Genomic DNA, 17,262 nt, shown 5'->3' with positions numbered 1-17,262 from the left:
TAAGATGGCATATTTTCCTCCTCCAGCTGTAAGATGCTTGTTTCTCTAGTGCTCTGCCTACTATTATGTAGTCAGCTAATGCTGTGGCCAGAGCACATTTTCTGGGTCTGTAGTGTCACCTTGTGGTGCAATGTTGGTAGTGCCACAGTCTTATCCACTTCATTGTTTTGTCGTAACAGTTCATGTGTAACTTGTGTACACCAAGAGCCAGATGCAGTTGTTCTGCATATTATGAGATTAAGCCACCCCACAGAGATAGTGCAGCTACAGTGAGAAAATTGACACGATGGCATCCAAAGCCTTTGTAGGATTGCAGATATAAATAGGTTTGCTCATGAAGTCACAGATGCTCATATTGTTTTAGACTGTAGGTGGGGAAAATTGTATATGTGACTGTCCCTCCATACATATTTCCTTTACAAACAATCCCCCCCACACACACACATCTGAAGCATGATGCTTCCATCATGAGACAGCAGACACCAAGTACAGCATAATGTTTAAAAGGCCTCTTGCCTTGCACTTGAGTGTATGCAGCCATCCAACATGCCTTTGTGGCAATTTCTTGTCCACTGCTTTACTGTAGACCATATTCCACATGACAACCATCTTATGCAGGTGACCTCTGGCTGTGGATGCCACTTTTCTCCAGGATGAGACAGTGAAGAAATGTAATGTGCAGGCATATAAAGCTTTTTAGCTGGACTGCAACAGCTTCAGTACCCGTCTTCCTTCCCCAGGTCTCCTCCAGCGCCCAAGACCCATCCGCCCTCTGCTGGCCATTGGAAACGGTGCTGGGGAAAGGAACCCCAAAGAAGAGGAAGAAGAAGAGGAGGAGGTGGAGGACCAGCTGGGGGAGAATGCTGCACTCAAAGAGGCTGAAGAACATGTCTTTGAGCACTTGCCTCCTAAATTAAACCAAGGTATGACCTTTTGTTGAGGGAGGAGTTTGCTGTATGGCTGTGGTTCTCCTGTTTAAACAGACGGGGCTGTTAATGCTGTAAAGAGCCATTTCTTCCTTTGTGAGAAGCTGGAGAAGCTGAGTGAAGGAGAATGTTGAGAGGCTAGGCTAGTAACCCTGGGTTTGGAAAACCCCAGTTCCTGCACATCTATGTACATTTTAAACTTTGCAGGATTTGCATTTCTCTAGTACAACCTTCCCCAACCTGTTGCCTTCCAGATGGTTGGACTGCATACCCCATCATCCCCAGCAGCATCCCCAGTGGCTACACTGGCTGAGGATGATGGGGTTTGCAGCCCATGACATCTTGAGGGCAACAGGTTGGAGAAGTCTGCTGTAGTACATGTCACAGACCAGACTGCAATCCCCAGACTCCGTTGTAGAAGCCATGAGAGTTGAATGGATTCAACTGTGTAGTGGAAGCATGATTGGCTGTATTCAAATGTAATTTAGGAGTCTTTGAATACATGAGATGCTTGAGGTAGACAGTGTGACTCACGTGGTGTGCTAGGTTAGCTCTTTGGCCTCCAGCAGACATCTTGTATGACCTTGAAAAATCTGTGTCCTGCCCTCATTGGCAAAGTTTTGAAAGCTGTGTGTGTGTGTGTGTGTGTGTGTGTGTGTCTCTATATCTATATACACATATACACCTTTTAGTCTTATCGTAGGCTATAAATGAAAATAAATTCAGTTCAGGAACATTTCTAGTTGTAGACCTTTTGTTGCTGTTGGAACTCTTCTTTGTTTGGGGGCTCATGAGAAGGGGATGCAGCAGAGGGCCCGTGACCTTGTTTGGGATGCGTCTGGTTTTGGGTAGGGCCTGTAGCAGATGAAGTGAGGCTCAGCATTGAGGAAAGAAGAATGAAGTGATGTGCAGCTGGTTTTCAAACTGATGTGACCTTCCCAGCTAGAGCCCCAGCTGCTTGGTCCTGCTACTTGTTCTGTTTTTGGTTTTGTCTTTGTGTGTGGCTGCAAGACTTTTGTGCAAATGCCTCCAGTCTCTGAACTGCTTCAGACATTCAGTCATTGCATTCAGCAGTTGCCTGTGATTTAAGCTTCTCGTTCCCCACTTCTGCTGTAATAACTGAAGTGGGACTTAGGTGGAAGTCCCTACTTCAAGTTATGCCTACAGCTTAGGTGGGGAATCACAAGTGCCAGCTTATTGCAAACATGTCCAAACTGGCTTTAGAACTGCAAAGTCCCCAGGGTCTTGGTAATAATTTCTTCCCACTTCCATAAATCTGGAGTGAATTAAAAGCTTCAAAGCCATTCAGGTTCTGTGGCGGGCGGTACCTTTTCCTACAGCGAGCTCTGAGAGCCAGTGTGGTGTAGTGGCAAGAGTGTTGGACTAGGAGCTGGGAGATCTGGGTTCTAGTCCCCACTCAGCCATGGAAGCTCACTGGGTGACTTTGGGCCAGTCACAGACTCTCAGCCCAACCCACCTCACAGGGTTGTTGTTGTGAGGATAAAATGGAGAGGAGGAGGATAATGTAAGCCGCCTTGGGTTCCTTGCAAGAGGAAAAAAGGCGGGGTATAAATGCAATCAATCAATCAATCAATCTTGGCCTGGCCTGTTACATGGGGCAAGAGGAGTAACAAAGATCTCTCTAGCTGTTTCTCATGAGCTGAGTGAAGTCTGATTCTTGCATTCCCTGCCTCTTGGATTGATGCTTGGAGCCAAGGCTGTCTGTGAGCGGGCTTTGTCTTGGTCATTGGTTTCTCCTCTTAGAAACTGGGAGGGGGCGACCTCTGATCTCCCCACTGGAGCAGTGACTGGAATAACCCATTTCTTCCACCTTCAGCCCTATTGGAAGCCTGTGCCGAGAGGAGGGGGCTCTTCACTGGCATTGCCAACCTGCTGCCTGTACGCATGGCATCGACATTGATGCTCCCATATACTCTTCCTCTGGAGTCGGCTCTCTCCTTCACAGTCAGGTAGGTTCAAAATCTCTTTCTGAGACTGCTAGGAAAGGATGTTGTTGATGGGACCCGAGACTGGGATGCAGATTGCTGGGTCAACAGGAAGGTTAAGACCTTAGTATTTAGTTGAACCTTGTCCCAAATAAAGCTGGAATAAAATCCACTCCGAGGAGAGAATTCCTTATGAGCCAATGACTTTTACCTATGGTTTTAACTAATAATATGGAAAGCAGCGCTGAGACAGTTGGAACTAGCGCATCATGCAGAATTGGGCACAGAATTTGGCATCCTGATTTTTTTTTTAAAGAAAAATTCTAGTCCTTATGGCAGCAGAAAGGCTTGAATCTATGCAGGTAGTTCTTCAGCAAAGAGAGAGATTGAGCAGGCTTTCCAGTGGTTGAGAATGGGGCATAACTCCTCACTCACTCTTCTCAGTGATTACCCAATTCATGCAAAATCCAGCTGTTTGTGATGCAGTATTTGGCTTATCCCAATAAATAATAGTTTGTTTGCTTATAATGCAGAGCATTTGCATACTGCCCTGGCTCTAAGGGCTTTTCTACATGAGGCTTTTATCCCACACCTTTACCGGGGCTTCTGCTTCTGGATTCTTTGCAGGATTAAGATCAGCTCCTTTACACATACTTTTTTCAGAGGATTTTCATTCTCCACTGTTCTCTATGTTTTATTATACAACCACTAGGTGGCACTGTGGTTTAATGGAATTGCAGAAATACACACCCCTTTTATAACAGCATTCAGAAAATGCCGGACTTTCTCCAATCTTTTTAAAAAATGTGATAAACGTTACAAACCATGGGAGAGGCCCTGAAGGATAACGACATTGTGTAAAGGGCCCACAAACTACTGTGAGTGACCAATCATGAGTGCACAATAAAAGCCTCATGTAGAGATGCCCCAAGTCACCTAGGGCTATTTTTAATTTCAGCTTATTTGCTTTTAAAGCATTCTTCTGTGCTCCCTCTTCATCAAAAAATGAACCTCAGAGGCTTACTTACACAAGATCAAAAGAATAAAACCATCAAACATAGCAACAAGAGAAAAATTAACAAGCAGTAAGCAGTAGACAAAAAAACAAGCTGCAGAGGTTCGAATTTATCTAGCAGTTATCCAGCTGCTGCCTCGAAAGCTCTGTGAAATGTCTTGCCTCTTAGAACTTAAAGAGAAAGAAACTGAACTGCAGCTTTTTGAAATGGTCACACTTCTTTGTGGTAAGGAAGTGCAAATGAAACCTAAATCAGGCCAATTCAGGGACAACTTTAAAAACGGTGATGGATTGTGTGGGGGTGAGGGGAAATAAAGATAAATGGCCTGGCCTTTTAGTTGTCCATGCTTACTCCTGAAAATGGACATGAAATCATGGTACCAAAGAAGCCTTTAGCTGGCAAGCTCCAGGAGCAAATCAAAGTGTATACTGAGCCATATTATGGAAAAATGAAGGTTTGCCTTATCAAAGGGTGGGTGTTGGAGGAAGAGACAGCCATGGTTTAACCTAGCTGAGAAAAGCTTTGAACATCTGCTCTACTGAGCAGTCATGTACTCACATGCCCCAATATCCCACACAGCTGTGTGTGTGAGGGGTGGGGGAATAGGAATACTGCAACCACGAGGCAGGAGCAATTGTATGGATATTTCTCATCCAGTCAGCCCCCTGCCAGGAGGGTATGTTCCTATCAAGTGGGAAAGACCCATTTTATCAGCCAACCCATGTAGTTCAATATTCACATATTTGCATGAACAAATCACAGTGGCATGGGGACAGTACTCTGGGGAAGCTGCTCCCATGCAGTGCAGTGCGTGTGATTGGGGGTGGGGGGGACAGGCATGCTAATATTGGGGGCTAACTACCATACTGGTACTCACACCCATTTCCAGATGTTTTTAATTAAAGCATCTTAGATTTTCATTGGTAAATGCAATTTTAAAAGTTTCTCAGCTTGCCACACCTTTGTGGATCACTGTAGACTACAGATATTTCACAGAAGACAAGACTCTCTCTTTTTACTCCTTATTATGGTTGTTTAGACCTGTTCAAGTGATAAGACTATCAATAGCTACTAATTATGCTGACTACATATGGCTCTGGTATCAGAGGCAGTATGCCTCTGTACGCCAGTTGCTGGGGAACATGGGTGGGAGGGTGCTATTGCCTTCGTGCCCTGCTTGTGGGCTGCCCACTGACAGCTGGTTGGCCACAGTGGGAAACAGGATGCTCGTGTAGCTGGACTGCCCTTGTATGGATGTGGGAGGCGGTCCCGGGGTGGCTGTTCTAAGAGCCTCAGTGGAGCTGTGAGGTGGCTGGCCATTCATTTGTGCTTGCAATGCAGCGATTGCTGCTCCAGGTAACAGTCTTCTTGTGTGTCGCCTGCCTCCTTCAGGTTGCTTGAGTGGCTGCCTGATGTTCCAGAGGATATTAGATGGATGAAAGAGCAGACAAGGAAAGTCTGTCACTATCTCATGAGAAAAGCCAAGAAGAAGCTAGGAAGTCACCTCTCAGCCAGGTATGATAATTGGTTCATGTCTTAGATTTGCAGAAGTATTGCGACATCGAAAGAGACAACTCGAAGTTGCCCTATGAGGGATGTGATAAAATCAGCGAATTGGGAGACTTTGACTTCGAGTTTTACCATGCTTACACAGAAATTGGTTCCTTTTGGACTCCACTCAACAATAGCCATGTTCAGGTGTTTGTCCGAACATGTGAAGGCTTGAAGTGGGTAGAGGGATGGGGTTGTGCACGCTGGCTGAGCCCCCTGTGTCTCTAGGCATGCTGACCCCCTCCCCCCGGCCCAGGTCAGACCTTGCCACGTTGAATTGGCAAGGTCTGAACGGGAGCTCTACGTGTGTTTGCTTGAGCATGAGTAGAACTGTCCCTGTGACTGGGAACTGCGATTACACGGAGAGTTCTCACGCTCAAGCAAATGCGAGCATAACCCCCGTTCAGGCAATGTGGCAAGGTCTGAACTGAGGGGGTGGGGCCAGTGTGCCTGGAGACATCGGGGGCATGGCCAGTGTGCACGACTCCCATTGCTCTACCCGCTTTAAGTCTTCACATGTTCAGACAATACCTGAACAGGGCTTATGTAGGCTTAAGATGGCAGTTCTAGAGGTGTCACCGTAGTCTGCTCAGCCCTTATAAAAATAAGTGTCTTCCCCATTCAGGAAGATTTGGGTGTGCCTGCATCCTGGTAACCTGATAATAAGAGAGCCAGTGTGGTGTAGTGGTTAGAGCATTGGTCTGCAACTGTGGAGACCTGGCTTCTAGTCTCCACTCCGCCATGAAGCTCACTGGGTGACTTTGGGCCAGTCACTGATTCTCAGCCTAACCGACCTCACAGGGCTGTTGTGACGATAAAATGGAGAGGAGGAGGAGCATGTAAGCTGCCTTGGGCTTCCTGGAAGAAAAGGCAGCCAGGTGGGGTGGGGTATGGGGGATACATCTGCATTTAAAACCAGAGAACAGAAACCCAAACCTCATAGTCCCCAATTTTATTTTATTTTGTTTTATTTTATTTGTATGGCTAATTTGTAGAGCAGCTAAGGTCCCTAAGTGTTGAACAAAATGTATTGAAGAAATCCTACAGGCTTAGAATCACAAGAGAGAAGTGTTTCCCTGTACTGAGCATTCCAAAGATCTGTCTCTTTGGATCAAGTTTAAAATGGAAACCTCAAAAGAATCTTCGTAAGTCATCCCCTGGACAGTTAGGGAGACTAGGATCCCTATTGTAAGACTGAGAAAAATAGAAACACAGGATATGTAGGGGCTGTTCCCCACCCTTGAGACAATTTTGTACTTAACGCTCAGTTATTGTCAAGTTCACACAATACGTCTTTGTCCACTGTTCATGTAAAACCATCCTGACCTTCCGTGGTTATCCGCTCACGTACAGAAAAGTACGTGAACTCAGTGTTAGTGAGGCAGATGCAAGGTGAAACAGTAGCAGTAACTGCAATGGCAGTTTTTTCCTAGGATATTCTCGTTCACTCTAAAGACAAATGTAAAGACAGAGAATGTCAGGAGGATGGTTTGCACAGACAAATGTCTTGTGAACCACCTTTCAGTTTCAGGCTGTCACCTAATGATACTTCTAAAAGTTTACAGTATAATATACCGTTTTTGTTCTTTGTTGAGCACCATGTACAGCAGGGGGCGGCAATACATGGCCTGCAGGCTGATATACCCCCCTGCCCGACCTCATGTGCGGCCATCGCTACCCCACCACTGAATTCGGCAGTGGGGTAATGGTGGCAGCAAAAAGACCCCATGGTGGTTCACTGCCGAAATTCAGCAGCAAACCGCTGCAGATGCTTACAAAGAACGCATTTAGCTTGAAAACAAGCTAAAGTTGCCCTTTGTAAGCTTCCGCAGTGGTTTGCTGCCGAATCCCAGGAAAAAACCACTGGGGGAGGTTTGCTGCTGCTGTGCCACCAAAATTTGGCAGTGCGGCAGGCAGCAGGAGTGTGGCCCATGCAGGGGGTCAAAGGTGGTCCCTGGAACCCCCCCAAGTTGCCCACGTATGATGCACGTAGATGGTGTTATATAAATAAATAATATAGCTGTTAATGTGTCTTGTTTTTTATGGTACCATTTGGATTTATCACTTGATGCTACATTGTTACAATTTCCAACTGGTGGCTGCTGCATTTTGTCGGTCACACAACTGATGGAGTTGCCCTTGTTGGCAGCATTGAGAGAATGGGCTCCATTCTGTCCACGAAGTGTCGCTTTCATGGAGCAGTCGGCTCTGTGCTGCTGCTGGTGTTCTCATTTGTACGCCTGACTCCCTTCCTCAGACTCCATGAAACTCAGCACTATGACGATCACCAGCCTGGGGACTCTGGAGGCTCAAAGTTTCCTCTGAACCTAATTCAGCTCAAGTGGCACTTTCTGGTCATGGCCCAATGACGGGACTAGCAGAGGGCAGGACTAGGATAGCCAGGGTGTCAAAGGTCAGTATTGAGGCATGAGGGAGAGCGTCAACACTGCCCAGCTGCACCTTGCCACAACCTCAGCCTGTGCTGCTGCCTTCTTTATGCCATCATATCAGTCAATGATACTGGTATGATGTGGATGGGAAATTGTGATGGGACGTATGGTTAATCTGTCTCCCCCCACCCCTCTCTCCTTTTCCCCTTCTCTATGTTTTATCATCACATCTAGCTTGGAAGACCCAGCATGCCGAGCACTGCATAAAAATACAGCACGGCAAACTTATGATCTTCCTTTTTCTCTCTCAGGCTGTACTACCATCTTGAACTCAGAAAGACCCAAAGCTTGCCTGTCCCGCTGAGCATCGGCTATGGGGAGGCTCTGCCCAAATGGTTGCGGAACAACCTCTCCCTGACAGACGTTATGACAAAATGGGAGGAGTACCAGCGCCAGCTTATGCTGGGTCTCTTCTGTATCAACGTGGACCTGCAGGCTTCCATCTTCCCATCAGAAGGGCTGCAGATGAGACACCCTCCGGCGGGCTGCACACAAGAGACCCTTCAGCTCTTCTAAGACTCTTACCACAGTTTGGGCCGGGGGAAGGGGAAGGCGGGTGGGCAGTGACTGTGTCTCATCAGCATCCCAATGGAGCTCTTAACACCCACTAAGAGATTTTTCCCAATCAGAGAGAGAGAGAGAGAGAGAGAATTGATATCAAAATAGGCAATCGTGCCACTGCTAAGCAGGTGACTGGCACAGTGTTAGAACCCATCAAAGTGTGTAGGGAGTTATGAACATGTTTGGATATGATGGTGTATAAATACTTAACAACTGCAACACAAGTGATTGGTGCCTTGGTAGAACTGAAAAGAGTTTCATTCGAGGCACCTCCAAAGAGGCGTAATCTTGAACTTGCGGTCTGTAATAAGAATATTGGGACACAATCAGTGCTCTGGCATTTCTTTTGTTTTTTAACCTTATTTGTTTCAAATCAGTATTGTAAAGTGCTTTTGTTTTTAAAGGTGTGAGTTCCCTGGGATCTTCTTTCTCTGTGCAATGGAACAGAAAAAAAACAACAACACACACACAGAAAAGAAGTAAGGCAGCCTAGAATGACTGACTGCCAAACCAGTTCTTGTATCCAAGGCAGTCCTTGGTTTTCAACTCTCGACAGAGCCACCTTATAACTCCTGCCCCACATTCTCATGCAAATCTGTGTGGGTGCTGCTTCTCATAATACAGATGTTAGAAATTCAGAACTGTAAAATGAAACCCTTATGCTACTAGGGTTCCTTGTTCTTCTCAGGTGTGCCTGAAAAGATCCCTCCTTCTAAGGGATCTTTTTACCTTTGGGGGATGAGAAAAGATCAGGAGCTCTGAAATGTGGTTGATTAAACTGTGTCTGAGCTATATTTTTAGATATTGATACTCTTATTTTTTCCCCTCTTTCATTTTAAATTGTCCCATGCTGTTTCTGTTCTATTCCCAATAACTACAATTATGTGTCTTAATTCCTAATTATGTTTAGTCACAGAAGGGATGTAAAGAAGGATGGAGGAGGAAGGCAGGAGTAAGATGGTCCAATGTATGTTTTAAAATGGTTTGTGACTAATTGGGTTAACTGGAGCTAGCCGTACAAGGAAAGGGGAGAGGAGGGATTTGATTCCACTTGCAAAGGAATATGAAGCTGTTAGAACCTAGAGGTCAAAGTCAATACTGGTCCAACAGGATTTAATAAAGTCTGTGGCAGGGTAGGTAACCATTTTGGGCCAGTGGGCACGTTTGACAACTGTCCTGGACACTACAGAAAAAATGGCTTCCTTGGGAGCTGTGGGTAGTCACTGTGTAGCCCAGAGGCATTCATGGGATTCACATCTGGGAACGCATTGGTGCCCATGGGCACCATGTTGCCAACCACTGGTCTATGGAATCCATACCTACTTGTGCCACTGGTAAATTTGATCCCTTTTGGAAGAAGCTGACAGCCCCAACAGGATTGTTGCTGTTAATGGCTCTGCAGTGGGGCAGGGGTAGGTAAGGAGGCTCTGGACTTGGGAGATCTCAAAAGGGATGGCAGTGGTGCATGAACAGGAGGGACAGAGCTGCCAGTTCAGAAACACCAAACTGAATGCACATCCTTCTTTACATCCTCTGTGTGTCAGACTAGTGGATTGTGACTCCCCTTCTTTTGAGATAATGAAGCACAGAAATTCATGCCTATAGGTTAACCCCTATAGTCCACATAGGCAGAGGGGCATTTAATTGCTTGCCAGGGTTTTGAGTTTTCCAGAATAAAGATCTGGTACATGTTACCAGTGCTTTTACTAAGCCCCCCCCCCCTTCCTCTGCTCCTTTGCTGGAGTTGCTCGCTGCAGTATGTGTTAGGGATGAAGCACTCCAGATAGCAGAGCAAGCCCCACCAGCTGCACAAAATCCCTCCTCCCATAACCCCTTACCAAATGTACTACTAATTGTCACTAGCATGGAACTTTCTTTCATGTTTTGCTGCCGCTGCCTTGTTCCTGCTACTGTGTAGCGCGGCAAAGATATACTGTGATTGCAAAGCAGCAAGGATCCCCTTTCATATAGCTGTTTTATTTTCTCTGTGTGTAAAAAAATATACAATTCCTTCCCGGTTGTGCTTTTGTACTCTAAAAGCACAAATATTTTGTGCTACAAGGACAAAAGAATTTTGGTTTATTTGTATTGTGGGGCAGGGAGGTTGATTTTCTTTGTGCTCTAAGCAGGTGGTCATGTCTGTTTCTCTCGATTCAAACGATCTGTTGAATGCCGAAGATAACACATTGGCAGGAGAGGGGGGGATTCAGATAGTTTAGTTCATATGAGTAAAGCAGCATTAATAGTGATGGGATTTCAAGTGCCACTGGAGAACAGAAGGGTAGATGTACTTGCATACACAGACTTCACTGCACACTGGCCATTGCTCCCAGCGGACATCTACTCAATTTCTGTTTGTGTCTTTTTGTACAGCGGAGCTGTAGGCAGCTCCTGTAGCAAAGGCTTGTGATATATGCCTGCTTGATTTATTCCCCCCCCCCCAGAAAAGGAGAATTATTCGAAGTGGCAGAAGCCAGAACAGCACCGCGTTCAAAACCTTCTGGTAACCGAACACCTGGGAGTTTGGTGGCCGATAATAGCATTCTTAGAAATACTGCCACCTGCAGAACTTCTGGAATGTTTGTGGGGGCGGGCGGGGAGGGGGGAACAGGCAGTGCTACAAAAATAGGCTTGATATGGAAAGAAAATATTTCAGTTCTTTATTGGCTGTCCACGTAGCACAAGTGCCTGCTTTTGTCTCCACACCGCTCTTTTAAACTTATTTTAAACACCATTTGGAAAAATAGAACTCTTAAAGTGTGAAGCCTTTGCGACCGGGCAAGATGGGAGTGGTGAGGGTTTGGCATTGTGGCCAATTAAATAGTCACTCTCTTTTACTTTATGTAAATACTCTGCGTGGCAAAGAATTCACTTGTTCTCTCTGCAAACATTTGCTTAAGATGAGCGCTTGTAGCAAATCACAAAAGATCCACAGCACCTACCACAGAGCCCAACTCCTGGTCTCTGGGATCTCTGTTGAATTTAGATCAATGGGAATTTAGCTTTGGAGGCATTCTTGACATGCTGTGTGCCTTTTTTTATCCTTGTGTTGAATAAGAAAACAGCAGCCAACAACTATTGGTGCAGAGGAAAATGAGAATACAGGTCCTTGGCATTTTAACTGAAATATGAACTGAGATGCCAGAAGTGGAACTTTTATTTGGAGGAAGAAATACCATTAAAATGGTTTGGGACTTGTTCTGTTGCTTACGAAGACTTACACGTAACCTACTCTGTGATAGTTGAGGGAGAAAAAATACACCTGAAGATAAGGATCTCTTGGTTGTATTTAACCTTTTCCCCTGTGTTCTTCCATTCTTCATCCATAAAATAATAGCAGGCATCTCTAAGGAGGGCTCTGACTAGAAGACCCTCAGTAGAATCTTTGGGAGTTTGAAGTGTAGCTTAACAAAGATGAAGACCGCTTATAAATCAAGTCTCTACTGTCCTACATGAAGATTAGCGATTGCTAGAAACTTGCTGCTTGTTCAATGAACTATTGTCTAACCTGCTACAGGGAACTTCTCTTACTAAAAAAAGTTCTTGAATTTTGAAATATCCAGAAAAATGTGGCTTTCCTTTTGTCTTCCCAAGGTTGGGTAGGCACCAGTTTTTTCCCTTGCTTATAACGTAAATGTCACTTCTTGCTTCTAAGAAGACAGTGAGGCTGTGTTTATGTCTGTGTATATGTATAACCAACCACTAAGTTATTCAACACTGTATCCTATTTTAAAATGCGTTGCACAATAATTTAGAGTTTTCTAGTAAGCTGCTGCTTAAGGCACAATGATTGTACTGCTGGGTTTCTGTTTGCTGCTGATATATTATAATTTAGAAAGTCCTCTTCTGGAGCAATCCATCTAGCCAGATGGGAAAATAGCCAAGGTTATAAAAGAGGTTTTTAGAAAGTAAACCTCAAACAATCTTTCTGGTTTAATTATATCTTCTGCTAAATCCAGATTTTCGTGCCAAAAACTAGTATTGCAACAATGCACTGGATGCTTAAAAGGAAAAACCACAAAGATGGTTTAAACTGTAATTTAAAATTGGTCCAAAGATTATAGTCTAAATTTCAGCTCTAATAATGACCGGAACTCTCACAGAAAATGAGCAAAAGAAATGGACGATAGCCAAATGTAAAGCCAATCTCTCCCCACCACCCTTTTTTAAAAAAAGGATTTGGTATGTCAAATTTGGGAAAACTTTTGGATCAAGGTGTGACGTAGGTGTGAACAATATGAAACCTTGTGTGACTTGGTACACACCTTTAATGTGGTTTGCTCAAATGGAAGAATAGCATCTAATTACACCAGCAGCCAGTGGAACAGTAACGGGGCTTCATGCGTTGCGCACATCTGCCAGTGTAGCATTGTTTTTAAGTTACCACAGTGCCTTTTTTTAAATGCCAAGCATTCCAGCACTTGCTGCTGCTGTCAGAATGGCACTCATTCCCCTCCTGTTCTCTTCGCCCAGCTTCCTTTAATTCAGTAGCAGCTACTGGGTTAGCAACACTGCTGCAGATGGAGTAGTTACTGTGACAAATAATTGGTGCCCTTCCTGTTCCACTGACACACGCTGGCCATATATATATATATATATATTCTACAGGAAATCCAAAATGCCAAATAGAGAATCAGAGTTAACCTTAGAAAAGAGTCAGTTTTATTTTGCATTTATCTTATTGGAGAACTGATAACTGTGCTAACTTTGGGTGTGGGGGATGTTCTCTGATGCTGTTCTGCACTTCTGTGGACAGACTGCGGTAGATCCATTTTAGCACTTGCTAGTGAGTAATGCAGTTCTTTGTCTGAAGAAACAGCAGCAAGGAGATTATGAGGAAATAAGCAATTGATTGTATTTACATGGCAACCATCATTAGGTGGCATTCTAATAGTCATTGCTTGGAAGTTCAGTGTTAATTTTGTTTATGCTTTGCTTTCCCCCTTGGCCCCCCCCCCCAGTGTTTACTGGAAATGTGTTAAATATTTATTTTGAAAATATACGTCCCTAATAAAATACTTTCTAAACATATTGAACTGTGTGGATCTTTACTTGTGCCCCAAGGCTAATCAGCTGATGGGTTCTTCTGAAAGCCATGTCTGTTATGATACAGTCAGCTTGGGAAAGATGCACAAATTGAGAGAAACAGAGATGGCCAAAGGCAGAGGGCTTATCCCAAGGATCTTAAGTGTGGTGGTACCATGATGCCTTCTGTGGCTCTTCAGTCACTCCCCCCCCCCTTCACAGCTACTCCTTGCTGGAAGTCCCCAGTTTTTCTCTACTCAGTAGCCCATTAAGATGTGGAACTACAGCTTGTTACTCACCCAGCCTCGCTGGACACCAACCCATTGTCACCGCATCACCTGTCATGGGACCAGACAGAGTGATCCAGGAGTCGTCATGCTTTTTGCTTTCAGAGCCAAATCTTATGATGATTTAATGCACAAGTAGTGAAGTAGGCCAAGGATCTGTCACCAGCAGTGAGCTGACTCCATGTTTAAATAAGAAAGAGCTGCCTACTTAATTAATTACATTTCTATACCGCCCCATAGCTGAAGCACTCCGGACAGTTTATTGATGTTGAAACATTAAAATACTCTATACAAAGTTTAAAAGCCATTTACATAAAGGCACACAGACAGTATATACAAACAACATAACTAAAAACAACTTTGAATAGTCAGTCATAACAAAAGACACATCCAGGACAGATTAAAACTCATCATGTGCTGCCAAATGCCTAGGAAAAGAGATAGGTCTTAACCTGGTGCTGAAAAGGTAACAATTTTGGCACCAAGCGGACCTCATTGGGGGGCTCATTCCACAGATGGGGGGCCACCACTGAGAAGGCCCTCTCCCTCATTGCCTCCTTCCAAGCTTCCCTCGGAGGAGGACCTTAGATGTTGAACGTAGAGTATGGGTAGGTTCATTTCGGGAGAGGTGTGCCATCAGGTATTGTGGTCCCAAGCTGCGTAAAAGATAAGGGTTAGCAATAATGTCAAAGGCCATTTTTAGGTGAGCCAGGATTTAAATGCCATGATTTAGTGCCACGTGAACCAGGATTTAAAACCCTGCAGGGCTTTATAAGTTAAAACCAGCACCTTGAATTGCCTAGACTTCCACGTCTGCCCCAGATGATACTCCTTTGAGTGTGAGTGTGTGTGTGTATGTATGTAGGCCAGAGGGGCTTATCATGGTTCATTGGTAGGGCACGTGCTTTGCACACCCAGGTTCAATCCCTGGTATCTCCAGACAGAGCAGTGAAATACCCATCTGAAACCTTGGAGAGCCACTACCCCCTCAGCGTAGACAATACTAAGCTAGTTGGACCAATGATCTGACTCCATATAAGGCAGTGTCTCACTGTTTTGGCTTGGAGAGTTACTAGCCCAAGGAGAAACAATGCTGTACAAAAAGAAAAATGTATTTAAGAAAAACAACATGGATTCAGGTGTAAAAGAAAGTCAAATGTGACCATGCTGTCCTGGCATGGATATCCGCTCAAGGCTAGAAAACAAGAAAAGTCTGATTCCAGAGGTCCCCTAAAGGGGAAAAGGTGGCATACATTCTTTCAGCTAGCAAGCAAAGCACGCACCACTGGGCCTGTTCACATCATTAACTTCAATGCAATGTAGCCTGCCCCTTCACGGATCACTGCCTTGCTGTGGCAAAGGGGCTTGCGCAACTCAGTGAAGCCATAAGCTATGCTGTGCAGGGCCACCCAAGACGGACAGGTCATGGCGGAGAGTTCTGACAAAATGTGGCCCACTGGAGAAGGAAATGGCAACCCACTCCAGTATTCTTGCCAAGAAAACCCCATGGAATGTATCACAAGGTTAAAAGAGATGACGCCGGAAGATGAGCCCCTCAGGTCGGAAGGTGTCCAATATACTACTGGGGAAGAGCAGAGGGGATTTCCAAGTAGCGCCAGAAAGAGTAAAGCGGCTGGGCCAAAGCCGAAAGGACACTCAGCTGTGGATGCGTCTGGTGGTGAAAAGAAAATCCGATGCTGTAAAGAACAATATTGTTTAGGAACTTGGAATGTAAGGTCAATGAATCAAGGTAAGCTGGAGGTGGTCAAACATGAGATGGCAAGATTGAACATCGACATCTTGGGAATCGGCGAACTAAAATGGACAAGCATGGGCGAATTTAATTCAGGTGACCATCATATCTACTACTGTGGGCAAGAATCCCTTAGAAGAAATGGAGTAGCACTCGTAGTCAATAAAAGGGTGGGAAAAGCAGTACTGGGGTACAATCTCAAAAACGATAGAATGATCTCAGTACAAATCCAAGGCAAACCATTCAACATCACAGTAATTCAAGTCTACGCCCCAACCACTGATGCCGAAGAAGCTGAGGCTGATCAGTTCTATGAAGACCTACAACACCTTCTAGAACTAGCACTAAAAAAAGATGTCCTTTTCATCATAGGGGATTGGAATGCTAAAGTCGGAAGTCAAGAAATCACCGGGATAACAGGCAGGCATGGCCTTGGTGTACAAAATGAAGCAGGACAAAGGCTAATAGAGTTTTGCCAAGAGAACACGCTGATCATAGCAAACACGCTTTTCCAACAACACAAGAGGCGACTCTACACATGGACATCACCAGAGGGTCAATATTGAAATCAGATTGATTATGTCCTTTGCAGCCAAAGATGGAGAAGCTCTATACAGTCAGTAAAAACAAGACCTGGAGCTGACTGTGGCTCAGATCATGAGGTGCTGCTTACAAAATTTTGGCTTAAATTGAAGAACGTAGGGAAAACCACTAAACCATTCAGGTATGACCTAAATCATATCCCTTATGAATATACAGTGGAGATGAGGAATAGATTTCAGGGATTAGACCTGATAGACAGAGTGCCTGAGGAACTATGGACGGAGGTCCGTAACATTGTTCAGGAGGCAGCAACTCAATCCATCCCAAAGAAAAAGAAATGCAAGAAAGCAAAGTGGCTGTCTGACGAGGCTTTACAAGTAGCTGAGGAAAGAAGGGAAGCGAAAAGCAAGGGAGAAAGGGGAAGATATACTCAATTGAATGAAGAGTTCCAGACAATAGCAAGGAGAGACAAGAAGGCCTTCTTAAATGAAAAATGCAAAGAAATCGAGGAAAACAACAGAATGAGAAAGACTAGAGATCTCTTCAAGAAAATCAGAGATCTCAAGGGAACGTTTTGTGCAAAGATGGGCATGATAAAGGACAAAGAAGGCAGGGACCTAACAGAAGCAGATGAGATTCAGAAGAGGTGGCAAGAATACACAGAAGAACTATACAGGAAAGATCTGAATGTCCCTGATAGCCATGATAGTGCGGTCACTGAACTTGAACCGGACATCCTAGAGAGTGAAGTCAAGTGGGCCTTAGGAAGCATTAGTAACAAGAAAGCTAGTGGAGATGACAGTCTTCCAGCTGAGCTATTTAAAATCCTAAAAGATGATGCTGTTAAAGCGCTGCACTCAATATGCCAACAAATTTGGAACACTCAACAGTGGCCAGAAGACTGGAAAAGGTCAGCTTACATTCCAATTCCAAAGAAGGGCAACGCCAAAGAGTGTTCAAACTACTGTACAATTGTGCTCATTTCACATGCCAGCAAGGTTATGCTCAAAATCCTACAAGCTAGGCTTCAGCAGTATGCGAACCAAGTACTACCGGAAGTACAAGCTGGGTTTCGAAGAAGCAGAGAAACTAGAGATCAAATCGCCAACATTCGCTGGAACATGGAGAAAGCAAGAGAATTCCAGAAAAACGTCTATTTCTGCTTCACTGACTACGCTAAAGCCTTTGATTGTGTGGATCACAA

The 17,262-nt window shown here is 44.7% G+C and overlaps 1 protein-coding gene across 1 annotated transcript in view; it reads left to right on the top strand.

Moving 5' to 3' along the window:
- PNPLA2 (patatin like domain 2, triacylglycerol lipase) overlaps positions 1–13,476 on the top strand; it is a 63,295-nt gene extending 49,819 nt beyond the window's left edge. Inside the window, exons 6-9 of the mRNA XM_084856678.1 lie at positions 741–923; positions 2,764–2,896; positions 5,281–5,403; positions 8,141–13,476. Coding sequence (XP_084712804.1) covers positions 741–923; positions 2,764–2,896; positions 5,281–5,403; positions 8,141–8,405 — 704 coding nt within the window. The 3' untranslated portion in view covers positions 8,406–13,476. The remainder of the gene's footprint in view (positions 1–740; positions 924–2,763; positions 2,897–5,280; positions 5,404–8,140) is intronic.
- The last annotated feature ends 3,786 nt before the right edge of the window (positions 13,477–17,262 follow it).

The sequence above is a fragment of the Heloderma suspectum genome, chromosome 1, assembly GCF_057233095.1.
Source record: "Heloderma suspectum isolate Gila_16-S chromosome 1, 16-S_ref, whole genome shotgun sequence".
Lineage (NCBI taxonomy): Eukaryota > Metazoa > Chordata > Lepidosauria > Squamata > Helodermatidae > Heloderma > Heloderma suspectum.
This window is presented reverse-complemented; position numbering and strand designations above follow the sequence as displayed.